The 23304-nt window shown below is 38.8% G+C and overlaps 2 protein-coding genes across 9 annotated transcripts in view; one reads left to right on the forward strand and one right to left on the reverse strand.

Moving 5' to 3' along the window:
* TRIM37 (tripartite motif containing 37) overlaps nucleotides 1-19597 on the forward strand; it is a 138408-nt gene extending 118811 nt beyond the window's left edge. For 5 of the 8 annotated variants that reach the window (XM_036267622.1, XM_036267627.1, XM_036267624.1 and 2 more), the window contains 2 exons: nucleotides 6940-7041; nucleotides 19549-19597. In XM_036267622.1, coding sequence (XP_036123515.1) covers nucleotides 6940-7041; nucleotides 19549-19582 — 136 coding nt within the window. In that variant the 3' untranslated portion in view covers nucleotides 19583-19597. Of the gene's footprint in view, nucleotides 1-203; nucleotides 339-3756; nucleotides 3860-6939; nucleotides 7042-19548 lie in introns of those variants that run through there. The other 3 variants (XR_004960254.1, XR_004960255.1, XM_036267623.1) reach the window with 3 other exon arrangements.
* The window catches only part of PPM1E (protein phosphatase, Mg2+/Mn2+ dependent 1E), a 113107-nt gene that overhangs the window by 3140 nt on the left and 86663 nt on the right, over nucleotides 1-23304 (reverse strand). Inside the window, exons 2-6 of the mRNA XM_036267632.1 lie at nucleotides 18781-18899; nucleotides 12370-12569; nucleotides 8065-8253; nucleotides 5537-5680; nucleotides 5231-5324 (exon numbers count right to left, since the gene is read on the reverse strand). Coding sequence (XP_036123525.1) covers nucleotides 5231-5324; nucleotides 5537-5680; nucleotides 8065-8253; nucleotides 12370-12569; nucleotides 18781-18899 — 746 coding nt within the window. The remainder of the gene's footprint in view (nucleotides 1-5230; nucleotides 5325-5536; nucleotides 5681-8064; nucleotides 8254-12369; nucleotides 12570-18780; nucleotides 18900-23304) is intronic.

The raw sequence follows: 23304 nt of genomic DNA on the forward strand, positions 1-23304 counted from the left end.
CTAGCACTGTTAAAAACGCTCATCAATTACTGTACTATCCTTTCCACTGCACTAAAATTGAACTTTCTGACTAGGGGAAGATAAAATGAAGTAAATATACTTAAGTGATCTGGCTATATTATTACTGTTTCCAGTTATGTTATAGGTTCTCCTACCCAAGTAAGGTTCTCCCCAACATTTCACATACCTTTTTAATCCTCAAGTAGGCCCAGAAAGCTGAATGGGAACCCTATGGAGAACTCTTCTAGCACCAACGTGGGCCACATGCCCTATCCAGCAGTGTAAGGGATACCCTGAACAACAGATACTGAATATATTTACCTGCATTAGTTTATAAGGTAAGAAACTATCTTTTTCATACAGGAGCCAGAACCATCTTCCTGTCAAGCATGGATCTGATTTTGTCAACTTCACTTCTATACTATGATGCCTTTTAATTAGCTTGTTAACAGTAATTAAAACTTCCAGTCACATGGGGTTCAGTGTCCTCCACCAATCCACTTCACCAATTTCCCCCTCCTCTATTCCACCTGACTGTATTGTTATCATCATTATTTTCTGAATTCCAGCTCTAAAAATAAATGTGATCTGAGTCATGCTGTTCCCAAAAATCTTGTTTTAGAGCTTCAAGTAAAAGGCTACTGCAACTGTTAGTTTAGAAAAGAACATACCAAGATTTGCAGAGGAAATGCTGCCAAAAATCTGGCTTTTCACCTGTTCTACTGTTGGGTGTCAAATTCCTGACATTTCGCCCCCAAATTTGGTAGGAGGGCATGATTTTCCATTTCATGGTAGAAATGGCAACATCCTTTTGTCTTCAACCTCCTCTCTCCATATGCTAGGAAACATCATGCTTCTGTTGACTTTGGATCATACATTTGAAGGGCTCATGGGAAGAAACATTTTTAAAGCTTGGGGGGGGGGGGGCGGGAGGTTCAATCCTCATCTGAGGATATCTTTCCATTGATTTTTTAGATAGAGTAGAAGGGAGGAAGTGGGGAGAGAGGGCGATAAGTTGGTTGCCTCCTGCACAGCCCCAGTTGGGGCTGGAGATGGAATCTGCAACCCAGGTATATGCCCTTGACTGGGAATCGAACGAGCAACCCTTCTGTCTGAGGGCCCACACTCTAATCGCTGAGCCAAATTGGCCATTTGTAAAGCTTTAAGAATCATTTTTTCCTAAGTAGAGTTGAACTCTGCTTAGGAATAACTCTCTATTCCAGGAGCTTTCCAAATCTTATATTTTTCAACTCCCTCTTCCAATTCAACTACTGGATTTGGTAGATGAACTAATTTCCTACTTCAAAGAAAATTAAACTTATCAGGCCTGAATTCCCTCAATTCCTCTCCACCACCACCACCCCCAATTTTTCCTTTAAATTTTCAGAGATTCACCCTTATCAGCTACCATTTCTCAGACTAAAGTGTCCTTTCCCTGCTCAAAGTGAACCTGTGTTCTTAGACTGTGGCTTCTCTCTCTCTCTCTCCCATCTTCAAATTCTCTTCTACTTGCTCTCTTCTTTTATCCTACAAACAGGGTCTGATCTAAAATCTCATCCTAATAACAATAAAGGAACCCTTTCCCAAACCAGCTTTTCCTTCAAGTCACTACACTGTCACCCTTCACCACCAAATTGTCCAAGAAACCAAATCTGCACACCCTTCATGTAACTGCTCGTTTTCCTTCACCTGCTTGTTTTCTGGTTTTTGTGCCTACTAATCCAAAACATTTCTCTCAAATGTTACCGATTATAGTAAGCCCTCATTTAATGTCATCTATCGGTTCTGTGAAAAGATATAAGGAGCCCTGGCCGGTTTGGCTCAGCGATTAGAGCGTTGGCCTGCGGTCCAGAGAGACCCGGGTTCGGTTCCCGCTAAGGGCATGTACCTCGGTTGCAGTTTGTCCCCGGCCCTGGTTGGGTTGTGTGGGTGGAAACCACTCAATGTGTCCCTTTCACATCGATGTCTTTCTCTTTCTCTCTCTCTCTCTCTCTCCCCCCCACCCCCCCTCCCTCCCTCCCACTCTATCTGAACAAAAAACGAAAAAATGTCCTCGGGTGAGGATAAAAAAAAAAAAGAATTAAAAGACATAAGGAAACCAGTTTTACTGTAAGCTGATTGATATTAACCAAGAGTTAAGTTCCCACAGTACCACATCAACATTACAACAAAATGACATTGAACAAACATTATTCAGGAACCTGCTGTATTTCCTATTTTCAAAATTCCAGGTCTTTTTTTTTAACCCACTTCTCACTTGACCTCTGCAACACTTGACCCTGTTGACTGCTTCCTCCTAGAAACCCTCTTCCCCTGGTATCTGTGATACCCCACTTCTAAAACTCTGATCCACTCTTTATTTTCTTCACTGGCTCCTTCACTTAATAACAGTGCTAACAGCCCTGGCCAACGTGGCTCAGTTGGGTGGGCATTGTCCTTTGCACCAAAGGGTTGCCAGATCAACCCCCCGTTGAGGGCATGCAGGAGGCAGCTGATCAATGTTTCACTTTCACATCAGTGTTTCTCTCTCCCTCTCCCTTTCTCTTGCCCAAAAAACAATTTTAAAAATCTTTTTAAAAAATAGCACTAACAAGCACTATGTGCTAAGATTGTGCCAGGCAGAACTGTGAGTGTGGTGCATGTACTGTGCCATTTAATACAAAAACTTCATGAATTGGGTACCATTACTATTCACACTTTACAAGGAACAAATAAACAAGGAGAAGTTAAGTAAATTTCCCAAGGCCCACAGCTTGTAAAGTGGCAGATCCAAGATACAAACCCAGAGAGCTGACTTCATTGCCAAAAGGGATGAGTTCCCAGAACTCTATCACCAACTCAGAACTCACTGCTAAGCCCCAGCCAGATCTGTATTTCCAGATGCATATAAATTACCTTTTCCAAGACATCCCATAGGAACCGAAAATATAAAATGTGTCCAAAATGAATTCATCATCTGCTCTCCTCCCCACCCCCCAAATGGCTGCTACTTTATTATAAATGCTTTATTATCTTCTCAAATGAGTCAGAAACCTGGAAGTTAGCTTTCCTCTTCCCCTACAAACTGTCATTTCTGCTCCATCAATTTATACCCCCCATCTCTTTTTAGCTGCCTCTCTGTAAATCTGTATCAACAGCCTCCTGAATGATCATTCACCTAGGCTCTCTAGTCTAGTCTATCTTCCAAACCATCATTACAAATACAAACCTGCTCATGTGGGCCCCTCTGCTTATCGTCTGGTAAAGCCCAGATTACTCAGCCCCTTCACAACCTGGCACCAGCACTTACCTCCTGTACTTGTTGCTGTTCCTAAAACACGATGTTCTTTCAGACACCCATGAATTTGTATTACCCTGTTCCTGGGATTTCCTCCCTGAACATGATCCTCCATGTCCAACTCAAAAGTCATTTCCTCTGTGAAGTTGGCTTTATTCTCTCTTAGACTGTCACTTATTCAAGGACATACTCCCTTGTTATATTTTTTAAAAGAAAAGGCAAGTAGCCTCTAGTAAAGCTGGTTCTGTAACAGGCATTAAAGATAACTCTCAAATTCTGACAAAGATGGGACGATAAAGAGGAAGAGGTCTTTGGTTGGTGTTGTCAAAAAATAATTCTATATAGAAGTATGTTTTAGAAATGAGAAAATTTCCCTATTTGGCCTTATTCCAGAGTTCCTAATAACTCCCTCAGTCATAAGGTAAAACCAACTTTCAGTTTTTCAAGAGATATTTGCATAATTTTTCTTTCTCTCTTAGCCTTCTGCTGCTCACATTTGGGCCACTTCACAGCTTGCCAGCACCTTCCCGAAGAGTGGGAGGAACTCACATCAGTGGTGAAACTGAATCAGTCCGTTGAGATTTTGTTAATGTTCTGGAATTTTTTGGTAATGATAAGCAAAATTTGGGGATCAGAGGTGAATTCCATTTATCCATGTTATCCCTGTGTCAGATTACTTCATTTCTATAGCAGGCAGTGACCAAGAACTGCAGTATATATGCACATATGTATTATCACACATATAGACACATTGATTTATTCTCTAAAACAACAACAAAAACAGAAAATTAAGCTAAGGCATGAAACCTGAAATAATAGCCCGGCTGGTGTGGCTCAGTGGTTGAACGTCACCGGTCACTGGTTCAATTCCTGGTCAAGGCACATGCCCGGTTTCGGGCTTGATCCACAGTGGGAAGCATGCGAGAGGCAGCCAATCGACATTGAAGGTTCTCTCATCATTTTTCTCTCTCCCTTCCTCTCTCTAAATTTGTGTGTGTGTGTGTGTGTGTGTATTTTTGTTAGAAACCTAAAATAATAAACCCAGGTACCACCAAAGTGAAACAAAGACACTGGACTAAAGTATAGCTCAATTCTCTGAACTTATACCCTTATATTTTGTCCAATTAACTTTGCTGTTCACTCTCTAAGTTTAGACAGTTTTGTTGACTTTCCCCTTCTTTTGAAGATTTTAGGTCCCAGTGAGCAGATTCTTTGAAATCCCAGAGTTATCTGGAAAATTATTACATTCCTCATATAGAAAATAATTTTCATCTAAAAAAACAATGTTTTCCCATGAATTTTTTTCTCTGCTGTTTATGTCGTTTTAGAATTCAGAATGAATGACAAAAAGACATAAAAAGCAAGGTAAAATATGGGGGGAGGTTTCCATTCTCTGGAAAATACTAATTTAAACTAAATATGACCCAAAATGGAATGAAATGAGGATCTCTGTAGTTTTAGGCAGATCTGTGTACCAAAGAGTAAATATTTCCATTTTTTTAAAAATAAGGATAGAAAATAATAAATTCTGCATTTTTTTTTTTTTTATCCTCACCCAAGGACATTTTTCCATTTTTTGTTCAAATAGAGTGGGAGGGAGAGGAAGGGAGAGAAACATCGACGTGAAAGGGACACATCGAGTGGCTGCCTCCCCCACGACCCAACCAGGGCCAGGGACAAACTGCAACCTAGGTACGCACCCTTAGTGGGAACCAAAACCGGGTCTCTCTGGACCGCAGGCCAACGCTCTAACCACTGAGCCAAACCAGCCAGGGCTGCATTTCTTAATATAACTCCCTTTTAATTATGGAATTTAAGCATATAAATGAGTAGGTTAATTAAATCAAATAATTAAAGGCATCAACCAACTTGTTTTAAATCATAATAAGCACATAAGACAATGAGCCAGAAGAGGACAGTTTAGAGAAACAGATATTAATTGGTTTTTCCTACCAATAGCTCTGGAGACCGATAGACTTCCATTCACTCTCCAGGCACCAAACCAGACTACACAACCTCCAAGGGCCTCAATTCGCTGCTTTTCATCCTAAATAGCAATGCAATAAAAGAAGAAAATAGATTCAGGATTTATTCATCTACCTTAACAGTAAATAGATATAATATTCATCAGCTTCCTGGAAAGGTTCTCTATTTCTCCTTTGGAAGGTGGGCATGGTTGCTGAAATAATGGTGATAATTACATAATTAAGTGAATCTTAATAACCAGAAAACTGCCTTTGTGGAACAGACCACGCTTACCTCTCTGTCTGGTTTGTGTGGCTTCATTAGTTCAACAGCTTGGCCCTTTCTCACAAGCATAACCTGGGAATCGCCCACCCAGGCTACATGTAGCATGTTGCCTCTGATAAAAGTCACCACTCCTGTGGTCCCACATCTTAAGCTCTGAAAACAGTTTAAATAAAAGTGGAGTCAGTAAAAATAAGTAGATACCAAATTCTCACTGAGAAGCAATTTATAGTTGATATAGACCTTTTCAGTTGGGAGCTAGATTATTAATAACTCAATTTCACAAATAAATAGCAATTCCTATTTCTAAATTTGAATTTCTTGTTTTTATGTACGTGTATGTATATGTACATACACACAGATCCATTTGATCTGTGATATACAAAACAGGGATGACTATTAATTCTATTTTATATACAGGTAAGAAAACGATGGCAAGTTATGTAGATTGTCCAAGGGCAGGTAACTGATTAGTACACATAAGAGAAATGAAATTATTTTTCCTGCTTATCCAGTGCTGAATCCACTATATCAACTCTAAGGGGAAAGATTACCATATTGTGGTCTCTGCTTTATTACTGACATACTGTATGTTTAGGAAGAGAGTTCCTTACTTTACAAAATAACATATAAAGCATCTGACTGGTACACAAATGCTCCCATACTCTGGATAGTAAGATAGGAGCCAAGATATAACATATATTCCCTGGAGTGAGTGCTAAGATGCTTATACCTTTACAAAAAAATAAGTTTAAACATGAGAAATGTCTAAATTTGCTTTTGGAACATTGCATAAAGAACTAGCAGCCTGGAATTTCACTGCAATAGCTCAGTACCACTTTTCTTAATGCTCTTGATACTACTACACTAATATGACATCTCCATTTGACATGAGTCACCACCAAATGAGCATGACTTTCTGTTACTAAGGACTTGGCCTAAATTAGAACCAGTACGTCATGGGTGGAAAAAGTCCCCTTGTAGCCAGTGAGAAAAACAACTTCTCGTTTTCCCTATATAGGGATAGTTTGTTATAAATCCTCACCCACCAATAAAATGTCTTCCCACACAGACTGTTCAAAACCTCAGCCCCCTGGAACACATGATAAAGACACTTCAGTGCATATGCCCTGGAGAGAACAGGAGGCAGGGCTGCTTCACAACAGGAATAGCTACTTCTCAGCAGTTAGCACATGGAAACACAAGGAGGAGAAAAGTAGCTGTTGAGACAAACCTAAATTATTCAAGAGAACTATTGGCAGACTGAGAAACTAGGATCACTGGCAAAGGAAATAAGGTGAACTTGGTCAGGAAAAAAACAAAAGCACCATACTTTTGAGTAAACAGATGAAATGGGATAGAACAGAGGATGAAAAAGGCAAGGGATTCTCATAGTTTCATGTTGGTGATTACAGATCACCTCTCAGGGGCCAGGTCCTGTCCTCAGTCAGAAGGATGACAGCCAGTAGCTCCAAGGCAGACAGCCGAGCAGTGCCAGCGCTCAGGAGACTGGGAAGGTCTGTATTTTGTTTTCTGGCCCCACACCTCTATATGTAGACCTCAGTGGTTGCTGTTGGTGGATTTACATATTAATCTAAACCTGGGGCATGGGTGGGAGAAATGTAGATTATTTCTCTTGCCTAATACCAAATAGTTCTGAATGATTGTTTCATTAATTCCAAGCCCCACTACTGCTGTACAGCATAACTATGAGATCAAATAAATGGATTAAAATGATTACCCTTTTCTCTCCAAGTCCATTTTGAAAAGAGTTAATGTTAGGTCACAAGAGTCTTACTTTGTGTGTATATAATAGTGTAATTACTTTTTAAATTAAAAATTATTCTCTATTGGCCCCCAGTTAGAAATGAATATAGAAAACCATAGTTAATTATGTGCCAATACCCAGACTGATAATTAGATTAAAATTTTAACTCTTAGATCTTAATATAGAGCCCCTGTCATTTATTCAGAGTAAAAACCTTATGTCTGATTAACCTTAAGAAATTAGGACATGAGCCCTCACTTTTCTTCCTGTTAAGAGAAAATTAGTTCAAGGATCACCTAAGGATTCACTGTCTCCAAGCAAATTTTCCCTCAACAGATACACACCAAAACACTGCCAACCCATTTAGAACTAAATGTATGGGAATAATCCCAGCTTCTGTTTCTTTTTTAGACCATTGTTTTAATCACCATATCCAGGTTTTTTCAGCAAAAATTTGCTTAGAGAGATGATTTTCCTGTGAACCTGACAGGCAATAGTAAATAAGAAACACAAAACACCTGGAGTGCCTTTCTAGAAAATTATAGCTTGGGAGTTTCTATACAGTATAGCATAGCACCCCACTAAAACTCTCTGAAGAGAGAATTAAAACTACAACAAAATCCAGTACTGTGGGTCAAGAACAGTTTGGAAAAAAGCTTGAAATAATGCCTGCCCCAAAAGAAAAAACGAGAAAACCCAAATAGTCCTTTAATGACACCAAGGTGAGCACAGCTGGTGCAGTCATGATTAGAACTTATGAAAAAAAGCATACCTCCCTGGCTGCTTTCTGCACAAACCGCTCATCAGTGACCCGGAAGGCCCGACACAGGGCCTCAGCAGGATCATGGGGAAACATCTCCTGGCGTACCAAGTTAACATGCAGATGAATGGAGGCATAAATGGCAGCATCCACTCCTCCGTGGCCATCAAACACTGCAAAGTAAGCTTGTTCTTCCTGATCCTGTCAATAGGAACACAGAAACAGTTAAGGGAGTTAGGTATACCATGATTCAAATGAGCCAATCCCTGGCACTGTGACCTATCCTCCTCCACTGCATTTGTCAGCAGATAATGAGACTAAATGTTTCCCTTTTCTGATATGCCCAATCAACTGCTGAAATACCTGCAATATTGGGGCATCTGTGTTTACACCAGAACACAGGAACACATCATGCCCAATTAGCTCAGGCTGAAGTGCCCTCTCTCTGGGAAAGTAGTTGTCTTGCACCATGGAAACCACCCACATGCATTTGCTTCAAAACTGCTATTACAATTTTGAGGGGAGAGGGAGGAAATAGAAGGTATGAGGAGAGATTGAACAAAAGCTCTTCTGGATTGAGTATTTTTTCCAAAAAGAAAAGCATTTTAATCATAAAATTAGAAACTAAGAACAACAGGGAATAATTGGCCTTCCAGCACAAGGCCAATTATGTTAGGTTGTTTAAAATACATAGAGATAATGAAATCATACACATACTTTTAATTATATCTCCCTCATAAATCATTCATGGTCACATTGAATTCTCACCATAAATAACACAGTCTAAACTGGTTGGCAAAACTTGAACCACAGAGATGTCCAAATGCGCCTTAATACTTGACCTTGTCCCCTAATTGAAGATTCAGCTTCCCATTTCCTTGCCTACCCACTCACTACTTGAAGTGCTAAAACTACTGCCAACTGAAGGACTCCAAACCTGTGCTTTTTCCAGACAAAGGAAGCCTAATCACAAGATTACATTAAAACCATTAATTAGTTTGCTTCTTCAACACATGTGTTTAAATCTCCAATGTAGCTGAATTAGGAGATCTATAACTCATTGAGCTCTGAGTCCTGGGCTCCCTTTAGGCAACAGTATATAATAATTTTCATTTGTAAGTCTTTCACATTCCTTGGGCTCTAGGAACTAGGATGAGTCCAGGTCCTGTCATTTCAGAGCAAAACAAATATACAAAGTAAATCATATGATTTTTTTTTTGTGCTTGTCTTTCCATCTGTTAGGTAGAGATGAGTTGCTTTCTCATAGGAATTTGGAAGGACTACTAAAACAAAAGATATATTTGTACTTTCAAAAAGTTCTTTTTAAAGGGTATACTACATTTATATAAGTATATATAAATGTCCAGAAAGTAAGATAACACCCAAATATGATGAAACCTATATCTACTACAGATATTACAGCTAGTTAATTTAGCAATCTAATTAACACCATCTGCAATGCCATTGAAGTTTAACTGATTAAATAGAACTATATAGAAAAACAGTCCTGACATGTAGAGTTTCTACATGTACTGAAAAGCAGTACTCATTTTTAAACAACTAGTAGGATATGGGTAAAATTGAACAACTGCATGTATAAGCAGTTTTTAAATGACAAGTGAGCTGTTACGTGATTATCATAGGGAGGGGGGCAATCATACCTTATTGGGACATGAGACTATAACTAAACAATGTGAGGTCAGTGAGTAGACTCTTAGTATAGCACCAGAAGAAACAGGGGGAGCCAAAAGGATTTCTTAAATAATTAGTATAGCTTCTTAAATTAAAAAAAAAAAAATGATGTTTTCCTATTATAAAGATGGTGTACATTATTTGGCCTGATAAAGTGTGAAAAAGAATAGCCAGCCAGTGTGGCTCAGTGATTGAGCATGTCGTCCCATGGACTGAGAGGTCCCTGTCCCATTCCCAGTCAGGGCACATGCCCGGGTTGCTGGCTTAATCCCCAGTAGAGGGCATGCAGGAAGTAGCCAATCGATGTTTTTCTCTCTCAAAAAAAAAAAAAAAATTTTTTTTTTTTAAAGAAGTGTAGTACCCCCATGTTCATAGCAGCACTATTTACAATAGCTAAGATCTGGAAACATCCCAAATGTCCATCAGTAGACGAATGGATACAAAAGCTGTGGTACATATACACAATGGAGTACTATGCAGCTGTAAGAAAGAAAGATCTCTTATCCTTTGAGACGACATGGAAGGACCTGGAAAGTATTATCCTAAGTGAAACAAGCCAAGCAGAGAAAGACAAATATCATATGATCTCACTTATTTGTGGAATATAATTAACATAACAGTCTGAAGAACAGGGTAATCCCAGAGACGTGGAAGTAGGGTACAGAATGACAATCCCCAGAAAGGGAGGGGGGAGGTATAAACCACAGAACTTATATGCATGTACACATAACCAATGGACATGGGCAACAAAGCTGGGGATGGGACAGGTAGGGAGGGGGAGGAGGATGTCAATGGGGGGAAAAGGAGAAACATCTGTAACAAAAATAAATAAAATGTTGCACATGGGAAAAAAAACGTGTAAAGAAGAAAATAAATATCCATAATCCCCCAATCCACAGATAACCAGTCTTTTCTATACACATACATTTTTCAATAAAATTAGGATCACAATCTACATTGAATTCTGTATCCTGCACTTCCCCATGTCATTAAGTATTTTCAAAGATATAACTTTAAATGGATATGTACTATACATCTTATGAGCATATCATAGTTATCATTCCCTATATGTAATAATTTAGATCGTTTCCAATTTATTACTATGGACAATGTTGTGTAAAAGAGTTATGTCAAACAAAACATCCTTTGGGTTACATTTGCATGGCTATGGTAACATTTGGAGACAAAGTTAGCTCCTGATCTATCTTTGTAGCATAAGCACCAATTACCAGCCACCATCACTGCTTATCAGACCTTGACAGTCAGCTAAAATTTAACTACTAAATAAAAGAAATAGCTCACTTTGTAGAAATCATTGCATTGTAATCTCTAAGTTATGGACTTGATTGAAGGAAAGAGGCAAGTGACAGGCAAAGAAAACAAACCTACCTCTGTTTGCATTAACATAATACACTTAATAGAAAGAGAAGAATATAACAAGAACATGGTTATTAAGTTGACAGGCTCATATGATCCAATCTGTCAGTCACAGAGATTCAGGAAATGTAATGCAAGCTACTTTCCTATCTCAGCAACCAAGACTTAAAAAAGAAAACCACATGCACCACAGAAAATTCTCATTCTTTTATGTTTGTGTTTTCTATTGCTTCAGCAACATAGTAATGTGGAAACTTAATAAACACCATTTGACTGCCCTGGCCAGTTTGGCTCAGCGGTTAGAGCATTGGCCTATGGATGGAAGGGTTGCAGGTTTGATTCCTGGTCAAGGGCACATACCTGGGTTTCTGGTTCAATCCCTGTCCCCCAGTCAGGGTCGTGCAGGAGGCAACTAATGTGTCTCTTTTGCAACTATGTCTATGTCTCTGTCTTGTTCTCTCTCTCTCTCTCTGTGTGTGTGTCTCTCTCTCTCTCTCTCTCTCTCGCTCTCCCTCCCTCCCTCCTTCCACTCCATCTAAAAAATCAACGGAAAAGTATCCTCAGGTGAGGACTAAACAAACAAAAAACAACCCAGCTTTATTTTTATATAATAGTTTTCTTTTTTACTTGTATGTTTATAGAATAGTTCTGGAAGGTTACACAAGAAACTGGTAATTCCCGCCCTGGCCCATGTGGCACAGCGGTTAGAGCATCGGCTCGTGGGCCAGAGAGTCCGGGTTCAGTTCCCACTAAGGGCATGTACCTCGGTTGCAGTTTGTCCCCGGCCCCAGTTGGGGTCATGTGGGTGGCAGCCAGTCGTAGATGTGTGTCTCACATCGATGTTTTTCTCTCTCTCTTCCCCCCTTGCCTTCATGGAGGGAAACTGAGTGTTTGAGAGACAAAGAAAAGGGAGAGTTTATTTTCCTATTCTAAAGCATGTGAATATATTACCTATTCAAAATAAAATAGTTCCATTTCTATTGTCTAATGCAAGCAAAGTTGTGCCACTTTGCCTTTAATCCTATTCCGACCTATGAGGGATACTACTAAAAGTACAAAGTGTGGCAAAAGTAGATTTACAGTTTGTATGGGAAATAAAAAAATAATTAATAAATAATAAACTCTGTTTCCTGTACTCACAACTGTACATCTACTTTCGCCCCACCCTGTGTATTAGGCATTCTCTTAGAAAACAGGACCATGAAGGTGTTTTTCTTAAATCTCATTGATTTCAGAAGTGCCCTTTACCTCTAGGTTGAAGAGCATATTAAAATCAGGAATGCAGACATGTTTGTCCTCCATTTTCCTGCGCATGTTTTTGATGGCATGGATTGATGTCTCATAATAAAGCTGGGGTCTCCTTCGGAGAGGGAAGTCTTTCACCCAGCTGCAGCAAATCTCGTGTAGTTTGCTGAAGACAGAACGGGCCAATTTCACTGTCTCAATCTCTGTGAAAGAAACACAGAAACCCCCAATGAAGAGCCTTGTAAAACTGCTTTTCATTTGCCTGATTGGTAAAGACAGAAGTAGGTCACATTAGTCAAGCTCCTCCTTAATAAAAGAAATTCATCCTTCTCAAGAAAAATCAAATGTTGCATCTGAAGAGAGAATATGACAACCTATCTAATAGAAAATCAGCCAGCAGCTGCCCCTGAGATGATCCTTATGTCATGAGGAGAAAACCTCTGGTCAGGGCTGGATCTTTGCCATGGCTGGATTTCTTCTAGCCCAAAAAGTGCTGGCCATTGCTATCTAGTTCAGGGCACTGGGTTCCCTTTTGGTTGGCTGCCATGGTTATCATCTGGAGAGCCAAGCCCCCTTTGATTAGAAGAATGACTGAAATATGAACAGTGGCTATCCAGCTCATTGGAACCTGAAAGGCCTATGAGCAACAGATTATTTACAAACTACAGGAATCAGAAGAGTTTACCTTGATTACCATTTGTCTTTGTCTCCCTCTTCCTGACCTTTTCTTTACTTCTTTCCAGTTCCCTAAGTTTTCTCTCCCATGATTTGGAAGTAAATATATATTTTTTTTATTTGATGTATTTTTTAAATGAAAGCTTCAGGCAATAGCTTAAATAGTTTATCCATTAGGTTAACAAAATTTTCTATTTCTCTAAGGAAAAAGTACTTAAATTCTGTCTATGTGTATGTAACCCTGAACAGGAAAAAGAGATAGCCATCAAAGGATTCTTTACCCCTAGACTATTAAGTCTACTACTTGACCTATTAAGTGGAGCCGACTAGCTGATTTCTGAGGCTTACTTGCATCCTTCGGTGTATGGACAGATGTGAGAGAAAGCCTTTTAAGCAGCATTGAATAGTGTTGACCAGATTGCTTCTCACACCATATCCACTCAAGTTGTCCTCTACTCAAGTTGCAGCTATTGAAATAACCAAGGGGAAATTAGGTTTTCTCAGGCCAGTATTTTAGAGGTTCCTCTTACATCCCAGGTAAAAAAATTTAGAATTCTCAGTTTTTTTGTTTTTACTTGACTAAGTCAGCTATGGCTTGACAGCCTGAGAAAATGTGTGCCAGATGGGAAATGGCTGTGCATGCCTCCTTTGATCTACAACACAAATTCCAAAGAAAAGAGACTGTGTGTTCTTAGACTGGCATGGGAACTTAAGAGTCTCATTTTATATTCCTTGCCTTGCCATTGCCTAAATCTGTGTCTACAGTTACCTGTTTTCTTATTCAAATTTCTTTTTTAAATGACTGTTCAGACACTGACCTCAAGGTTTTGTTGCTTTTTTCTCATTAACATAATACAGGGTGGTAACCATGTTTTGTGGCTTTGTCCCCTTGACATTTTTATATCACTGACAATCAAGGGTACATTTGAAAGAAAAGAATTTTAAAGAACAAATAAAGCCTGAGGAGGTGTGTATAAAAGAGAAACAGGCCAAGAGACAACCCAACATCTTGATTGCTTTAAGCAACTCCAATCTTTTTTTTTTAAGCACCAGTTGCCAGATACTGTCTCTTTCAGCCAGCAATTACCTATTTGTATGACTCCAATCCATCTGAACCCTGCATTTGGGTGTGCATTTAACTCAGTCACAACAGAGGACTGCAAAACGATAAATGAACTGAGAAAATTTGAGGGATAATAGACGTGGGTGAAGCAAATAACTGATATTAACTATCAGGTAGTTCCCAAATTCCCAGATAATAATATAAACCATTACATCATTCTTTGATTTGTATATTACTCTTATTACATAGACCTGGACTGTCCAATAAGGTAGCTTCCTAGCTGCATGTGGCTACTTAACTTTAAAGTAATTAAAATTAAATAAAATTTAAAATTCAGTATTTTGGTCATAGTACCTATATTTCAAGTGCTCAATAACTACATATAGCCTGTGGCTACCGCATTGGACAACACAGGTAGAGAACATTTCGATCACTGTGCTGTCCACTGGACAGTGCTGGTGTAGACACATTAAATTGGTTAGGGGAAGCAATTCCAGCATCCATTAATATTTAGTAAAACACCAGAACTGTCCCCATACCACTCCCAGCTAGTTCTTCTCTTCTCTTCCCACTCCACTTTGTTCACACCATCTCTTACAGCTCTTACCACAGTTTGTAACAATAGGTAATATTTTGGGGGTATTTGCTACATTCTGTGTCTCTAAAGCATTTCACAAACAGGTAAAACCATTCTCAATCTGACTCTAACACCCATGCTCTACATTTCCTAAATTAGACTGCAGATGGAGACTTTAATTTTCTTTGATTAGTCATAGTATAGTACCTAGCAAATAGCAGGGTTCATTAAATGTTTATTGAATAAATGAATATGTAAACTTACATAAATCAAATAATCACTAAAACATTAAAAATATTTGTATGCTTCTTGATCATCTGTTCTGCTCCACTGATCTTTCCATCTATTTCTACAATAGTGCCATTCTTTTAAAATTACTATAACTTTATACCATAATATCAAGTGGGCTAGTTTTCCCACCTGTTATTAATTTGAAAAGATGTCACTTTGTTTTGACATGTCTATTCTTCCACATGAACTTCCTAATTATTCTGCCAAGTTTTAGGAAGAAAATTGGTTGCCATTGTGTTTGGGATCACATTGAATTTATAGAATAATTTGGGGGAAAATGACATTTTTCATAATGAATCTTATCCAGGAACAAGCTATATTGTTTCAATAATTTAAATCCTTTTTATATTGCTCAATAGAGTTTGAACATAGGTCCTTCATATTTCTTAATAAATTTATTCCTATTTTATTTATTTGCTATTTTGAGCCACCTAGCAAACAGTTCTCTTTCCACAAGGAACATTCCATCTCTACTCTCAGTCCATGTGCATCTGGGGGTAAAAAATGTGATTCAGGTCTAGCCAATTTGAGAATCACATCCCTGTAGCCATAGTGATTGGTTCAGGAATGGGAAATGAATCCAAGCTGTGCTGATTAGAGTAAATCCTGTGACTTATGTTAAAGAGGAACTGAGTCAAGTTACTCTTATTTTCAGGCTTGATTTGAACTTGGGCAGATGAAGACCTAGCGCTCTTAACAGTCATCTTGACAATGCAGGGAGCCTGAAAATAAAAGAAAAATTAAAGAGAGTACAGCTGAGAATTGGAGAAATGCCAGGCTCTGATGACATGATGCGAGAATTTTTTTAAAAATTATTGAGTATACATTAAGCATAAATGCTAGATTTTGGTTTGAGCCAAATTTTGTTCTACAATGTCCAAGTTCTACTTTATTAAGTATATTTTTAAAATTAGAAATGGATATGCCCTGGCTGGTTTGGCTCAGCGGTTAGAGCATCAGCCTGCGGTCCTGAGAGACCCGGGTTCGGTTCCCGCTAAGGGCACGTACCTCGGTTGCAGTTTGTCCCCGGCCCTGGTCGGTTGTGCGGGTGGCAGCCACTCGATGTGTCTCTTTCACATCGATGTTTCTCTCTCTCTCTCTCTCTGTTCCTCTCTCTCCCTCCCACTCTACCTGAACAAAAAAATAAAATAAAAAATAAAAAATAAAATAAAATAAAATTAGAAATGGATATTGAATTTTATCAAATGCTACTTTGGGCATCTTTAGAGATGATTCTGTGTCTTTTTCTTTTGACCTATTAATAAATAAGTTATGCTAACAGACTTCCCAATGTTTTTGTTTTGTTCACTGCTATTTTGCCAGCATAGTACTAAGTATCGTAGGCTCTCAATGAAATACTCATCAAATGAATTAACTGTTGTACTCAATGTTACCAATACTTTACTTAATATATTTAATATTGATTACTAAGACTGAGCTCCCATTTCCTCTTTAAATTTTGTCTTAGACAACTTGTCTAAATTTTGGTATCAGTGTTAATGTTGTGCAAATTTTCCTCTTTTATGAAATTGAATCATTCATTTAAAAAAGCATTGGAATTATCTGTCTTTGATAGTTTGAAATTGTTTACCTGTAGAATCACCTACTCCTTGTCCTTTTGTGAAGATTGCTAGCTCCTTAACAATCTTCTCAATCTTCTTATGCAAAGTTTGTTCATTTGTATTTTTCTAGAAAATACCTAGGTTTTCAAATTTATTCACACTACATTTTAATAAATGTTTAGAATTTCCTCTGTATTAATGACAGTTTCCCCCTTTTTGTTTTTGATTTTTACTTTGGGATATTTCAAATTGATTTTAGGCGTTACATCTGCTAAACTAAATCTGTACCAACAGATATTCAATGTTGTTTAGCAAACATTGTTAGGGATGATGTAAATATGCAAAGAGCTTTAAATTCAAGACTTTTTTTTTTTTTTAACCTGTTTTTGGAAACCACTAAATGGAGAAACAAAAGGCATTTCAATGGGGACTTCAGTGCCTTTAAGCCAGTGACAGCAGGCCTTAATCAGAATGCTCATTTCCCATTCTGATATATGGGGAAACACAATACACCCTGTAAAGATTCTCCTCAGTGCAGTTCACAGTGAGTAATTTGGGTTAAATAGATTAAGGACTTGCAAATAATCTAGAATTATAATAGATCATTCTGAATCACAGCACTGGCATGCAGGCATTACTGGGTAATAATCTCTTGGGAAAATATAAAATCAGAATGACCAGTAATATTCACCAAAAGAAAGAAACACCTTCATTTCACTTTTGCTATCTTATAGGCGGGAAGGGGGTGTCAGAAAATTCTTACAATGTAGGACAACACTTCAATCTTGCTACCTTACGTATTTTCCTTCTGTGGGGAGTGGTATAGAACATTAGTATATAAATAACTGCTTCTTGAAATGGAAAAATAGAATTAAAAAGGGTGTGAAAAAGAGAAAATTGTTCAAAGTAGTAGTCCACCCCCTAACAGCTGTATATTACTCATCAGTCTTAATGTTGCTGTACTGAGCTGGAGCTGAGTCAGCCACCAGCCTGGCTTCAGTGAAGCAGAATTTAATCTCCCTTATCTTTTCATTACAGGGCTTTTACTTTATGCATCAGTACCAGAGAAAGACCAATGCTTTGTAGCAGGAATTCCATCCAATTTGACCCTGAAATAATTTGATTCCAAGTGAACCAATTACTCTCAGTAAAAACAAGCACAGGAATTCCTTCCTTGCAATTTTCTGTCAAAAATGATCTACAGAGATAAAGGAAGAACAGGAATGTTTATTGTTATATCTGCCTCACATTCTCTGGAATCTAGCTACTCTGATTCATTAATATATGCTTTGTTCCTTATGCACCATGTTTAAAGGCAAATGCTTAAAACAGAATGAAATATTAAAATTCCATAACAGCCCTGGCTGGTTTGGCTCAGCGTTTAGAGTGTCAGACCATGGACCAAAGAGTCCCCAGTTTGATTCCGGTCAAGGGCATATACCTTGGTTGCAGTACGTGTGCAGCCCTGGTCAGGGTCGTGCGGGAGGCAACCAGTCTCTCACTCTCTCTCTCTCTTTCTCTCTCTCTCTCCCTCCCACTCTATCTGAAGATAAATGGAAAAATATCCTCGGTAGAGGATTTTTTTAAAAATCCATGGAAATTCTGAATAGTAATTCCCTAATTTTTATAAAAATCTGTATTTCTTTAGAGCCTGTCTAATATGTATAACTCTAATACATTAATAAATATGCCTTCTCTAATAAATAAAGCCTCATAATTTGCCTGGAAAAGAGAAGTACAATGATCCATGCAATTAAATCACATTTTGCATAGCTGTCATAAAGAGCTCTATTTATATAAAATTTAATATAATTAATGAAGTTTTGTTACAACTGATTTCTTGAATTTTTATATCTGGCTTTTTTACTTGGATTCTTAAAGGTAAGCTAAAAATCTTAATGGATTTTGCTCAAACGCTCTCTCCTCTCCCTCACTCATCTTTTCTGTTGTCTTCACATTTCTCACTGTACTCTTTCCATTTGTCTAGATATTAATGATAATATCCTGTTATGATAATCTCCTGCTCCAATTACCTTTACATATTTTCAAAATATACCTGTATTTTTTCTCTTTTTCTTCCTTTTATTGATACATTTGAAAAAGTAATTTTTTTCTCTTGATACCACTATACAATTAACCAGTGGGTAAACGTAATTAGAGTTAGTATTTGGCAGACATTTTCTGTAGATCACTACACAAGAGAAGATTTTAATATTTTCAAACAAATAATGTAGAATTGTACTCACCCACAGTCCCTTCTGTGCCATCCGTTTCCTTTGGGATGTAATGTGCAGAAAGATCACTCTGAAGGACTTCATCTGATGTGGCTCTGGCTAAAGCAGCAGCCAAAAAGGAAGGGCAATTACTGAAAGAGAAAAATAAAAGAATTAGGAAACAATAGATTCAGCATTATTAATAAGTACTTAATATATTTTCTCAAAACAAAATTATACCTTTAAACAATAGTCAACACATATTTATTGAGTGCCTATTATGTGCTAGGCACTCTGCCTATGTACTGGTCATATATACTGGTGAATAATACAGAAACAGCCACTGACCTAGCAGGGCATACAGTCTAGCTATGGAGACATATAAATAAATAGGATATAACTTAAAGTTGGGACAAGTTTTATGAAGGAAACAACAGGACATAGTAAAAAAAAACTAAGAGGTGTCCTTAGAATGGTCAGGAATGTCACATCTTGAAGGATGAGAAAGCCTCAGTTACGTGGGGGTGGGAAATTTGGAGAGAATATTCCAGGTAGCGAACACAGCATGTGTACAGACCCTTTCTGAGAGTTTTGTATGTTTGGGGAAATGGCAGGAATACAGTTGGTTGTTCAGAGGAATAGGCAAAGGTCAGTTACATGCACCTTTCAGACCATGGTAAGGAATTTGGATTTTACTCAAAGTGCAGTGGGAAGTCACTGAAGATTATGAGCAAGAGAATGCCATTCATTAAAATATTATTAAAGTAATATTAATTAAAATGTTGCTTTGTTTTGTCAAAGGACACTGGAAGGGAGCAAGAATAAAGGAGAATAACCAATAAGGAGATTGTTGTAATCCAGGTGAGATGTAAAAAAATAAGTATAGCCCTGGCCGGTTTGGCTCAGCAGTTAGAGCGTCGGCCTGCACTCCAGAGAGACCCGGGTTTGGTTCCCACTAAGGGCACGTGCCTCTGTTGCAGTTTGCCCCTGGCCCTGGTTGGGTTATGGGGGTGGCAACCACTCCATGTAACCACTCCATGTGTCCCTTTCACATCGATGTTTCTCTCTCTCTCTCTCTCTCTCTCTCTCTCTCTCTCTCTCTCTCTCTCTCTCCCTCCCTCCCTCCCTCCCTCCCTCCCTCCCTTCCTCCCTCCCTCCCTCCCTCCCTCCCACTCTGTCTGAACAAGAAATGAAAAAATGTCCTCGGGGCTGTAGAGGTGAGAGAAAATAATTGAGGCCAAGTCCTGGGTTTTGATCTAAGCAACTAGATAAATGGTTGCATCATTCAACTAGATGGAGAAACCAGGAAAAGAAGTAGAGTAGAAAACAAGAGTTCATTATTTTAAAAAAAACAGAGTTCATTATAACAAAAGTTCATATTAGCATATTAAGTTGGAAATATCTGTAGTGTCCTAGGGAAGGTGTCAAATGGTTAATTACCTATTCTAATATGGAGCTCCGAGATATTAGGAAATTTGAAAGTCATAAATATATGGATGGTATTTAAAACTATAAAAAGTAAATTGCCGCCCTGGCCGGTTTGGCTCAGCGGTTAGAGCGTCGGCCTGCGGTCCTGAGAGACCCGGGTTCGGTTACCGCTAAGGGCACGTACCTCGGTTGCGGTTTGTCCCCAGCCCTGGTCGGTCGTACGGGTGGCAGCCACTCGATGTGTTCCTTTCACATCGATGTTTCTCTCTCTCTCTCTCTGTTCCTCTCTCTCCCTCCCACTCTATCTGAACAAAAAATGGAAAAATGTCCTCGGGTGAGGATAAAAAAAAAAAAAAAAATTTTTTAAAGTAAATTGCCATGGACCTTGTTTTCCCCCTATTGAAATAGGAAGGTTATCTTTTGCCTCATCATTTTATGTTGGGTAGTGGTGGGGGGTAAGGGGTAGATATTTGTCTCTTTAGTCCCCAAGTTTTCAAAGCAAGTAGAACTCTAGTCAAGGAACTGTCATCAAGAAATTGTAGCCTTACACAGCCAGTGTGGCTCAGTGGATTGAGAATCGTCCCATGAACTGATAGGTCCTGGTTCAATTCTGGGTTCAGGCATATGCCCAGATTACAAGCTCGATCCCCAGTGGGGGGCATTCAGGAGGGAGCCGATCAATATTTCTCTCTCTACTTTCCTCTCTCTCTGAAAAATCAATAAAAACATATTTTTTAAAAGAAACTGTATGATGGGGGAGAGATAAACCACAGAACTTATATGCATGTATGCATGAACAATGGACATGGACAGCAAAGCTGGGGACAAGGCAGGGAGGGAGAAGGGGGGGGAATCAGTGGGGGAAAAAGGAGAAATATCTGTAACAAAAATAAATTAATTTTTAAAAATATTAGGTTAATTTCATTGTAAGAAAGGGGAGATTTTATAAATATCCAGTATAATTTTCAACTTAACCTGATTGTTATACACATATGTATGATCAGTATTCTAATCAAATATATACATTGATGAAATCTGAATGAAGATAACAATGATCTAAATCTGTAATTAAATCTGAAATACCACTTTAAAAAAAATAAAAAGAAATTGTAGCCCTGGCTGGTATGTTTCAGTGGTTATAGCATCAGCCGCACACTAAAGGGTCTCTGGTTTGATTCCCAGTCAAGGGACACGTACCTGGGTTGCAGGTTTGCCCCCTGGCCCCTGTTGGGGTGCGTGCTGGAGGCAACTGATCAATGTGTCTCTCTCACATCGATGTTTCTACCCACCCCTTCCACTCTCTAAAAATCAATAGAAAAAATGTCCTCAGGAAAGGGTTAATGAAAAAAAGAGAGAAGAGAGAAAAGAAGAAAGAAAGGAAGAAATTGTACCCAAGGAATCTCACCTGCATCTGGACCTGACCTCAGTGAGATCCTGAACCTCAAGCCTGAACCTGATGCCATAAAGAGACACTTTGCAAGAAGGGGATGAAGTGTATTTTCCATGTGGGAAGGATGTGAATTGCAAAGCCAAAAGACACTGTGGTAGATTGTTTTTCTAAAAAAGGTCCCAGCAATATTTCTGGTCCCATATACTCTTTAAGAACCTTATCATTCCACATAAAGAGGCAGTCTATTTCCCCTTCTTTGAGTGTGAGACTTTTATTTTATTTTATTTATTTTTATCCTCACCAGAGAACATTTTTTCATTTTTTGTTCCGATAGAGTGGGAGGGAGGAAGAGGAAGAGAGAAACATTGACGTGAAAGGGACACATCAAGTGGCTGCCTCCAGCACCACCCCAACCAGGGTATGTGCCCTTAGTGGTAACTGAACTCAAGTCTCTGGACCACAGGCCGATGCTCTAACTGCTGAGCAAAACCGGCCAGGGCTATTTTTTTATTTTTTATTTTTCAAATGATGACCCTCATGGTGTCTTAAAGGAGTGGTACTTTTTAAAAAATGTTTTTATTGATTTTTTTAGAGAGAGGGGAAGGGAGAGAGAAGTACTCGTATGAGATAGAAACATCAATCAACTGCCTTCTGCACGCCCCCTATTGGGAATCGAGCACACAACCCAGGCATGTGCCCTGACCAGGAATCAAACCAGGAACTCAGTCCACGGGACGACGCTCAATCCACTGAGCCATGCCGGCTGGGCTTTTTGTTGTTGTTAATGTAACAAGATTCATCAGTGTGTTCCATGTTTCCATGCCTCTGATTCTATTTTATTCATAAGATTATTTTGTTCATTAGATTCCACATATAAGTAAGATCATGTGATATTTGTCTTTCTCTGACTGGCTTATTTCACTTAGCATAATAATCTCCAGGTCCGTCCATGCTTTCTCAAAGGGTAATAGATCCTTCTTTTTATTGCTGCATAGTATTCCATTGTATAAATGTACCACAGCTTTTTTATCCATTCATTTGCTGACGGGCACTTGGGCTGTTTCTAGATCTAAGCTATTGTAAATAATGCTGCTATAAACATAGGGGTGTATACTTTCTGATTGGTGTTTTGGGATTCTTAGGATACATTCCTAGAAGTGGGATCATGAAGTCAAATGGCAATTCAGAGGGAAGGAGGGTGGGGGAGGGGAGATTAACCAAAGAACTTACATGTATATATGCACTGCCCATTGATACAGGCAACAGTGTGGTGAAGGCCTGGGGTGGGGCGGGAACTGCGTGGAGGGGGACAATGGAGGAAAAAAGTGGAGGGTGGAGCATCTAATATTCTCAACAATAAACATTTAAAAAATATAACAAAAGTGTTTCTGTGTGACTCTGAGGTTTGGTCATACAAGACTATATGACTTCCCTTGGCTTTTTCCTCTCTTCTCTCTTTCTCTTTTTTTCCCTTTCCTCCCACCTCCCACCAAGACACAGATAGGCTCATGTGGATGTGAACTAAGGCTCCTATCCAGTAGCTGTTATCAAATGCCTGACATGCAATGGCACAGGCCTTCAGATGACACCAGTCCTTAGCCTGAATTTGCCAGCTAAGGCCCTAGACATCATGGAACAGAGATAAGCTGGCCCTGCTTTGAATTCTGGCCCAAAGAAACTGTGAACATAATAAATGATTGTTTTATGCCGTAACTTTTGTGCTGATTTGTTACACAGCC

This window comes from Molossus molossus, unplaced genomic scaffold (assembly GCF_014108415.1).
Source record: "Molossus molossus isolate mMolMol1 unplaced genomic scaffold, mMolMol1.p scaffold_m16_p_19, whole genome shotgun sequence".
Classification (NCBI taxonomy): Eukaryota; Metazoa; Chordata; class Mammalia; order Chiroptera; family Molossidae; genus Molossus; species Molossus molossus.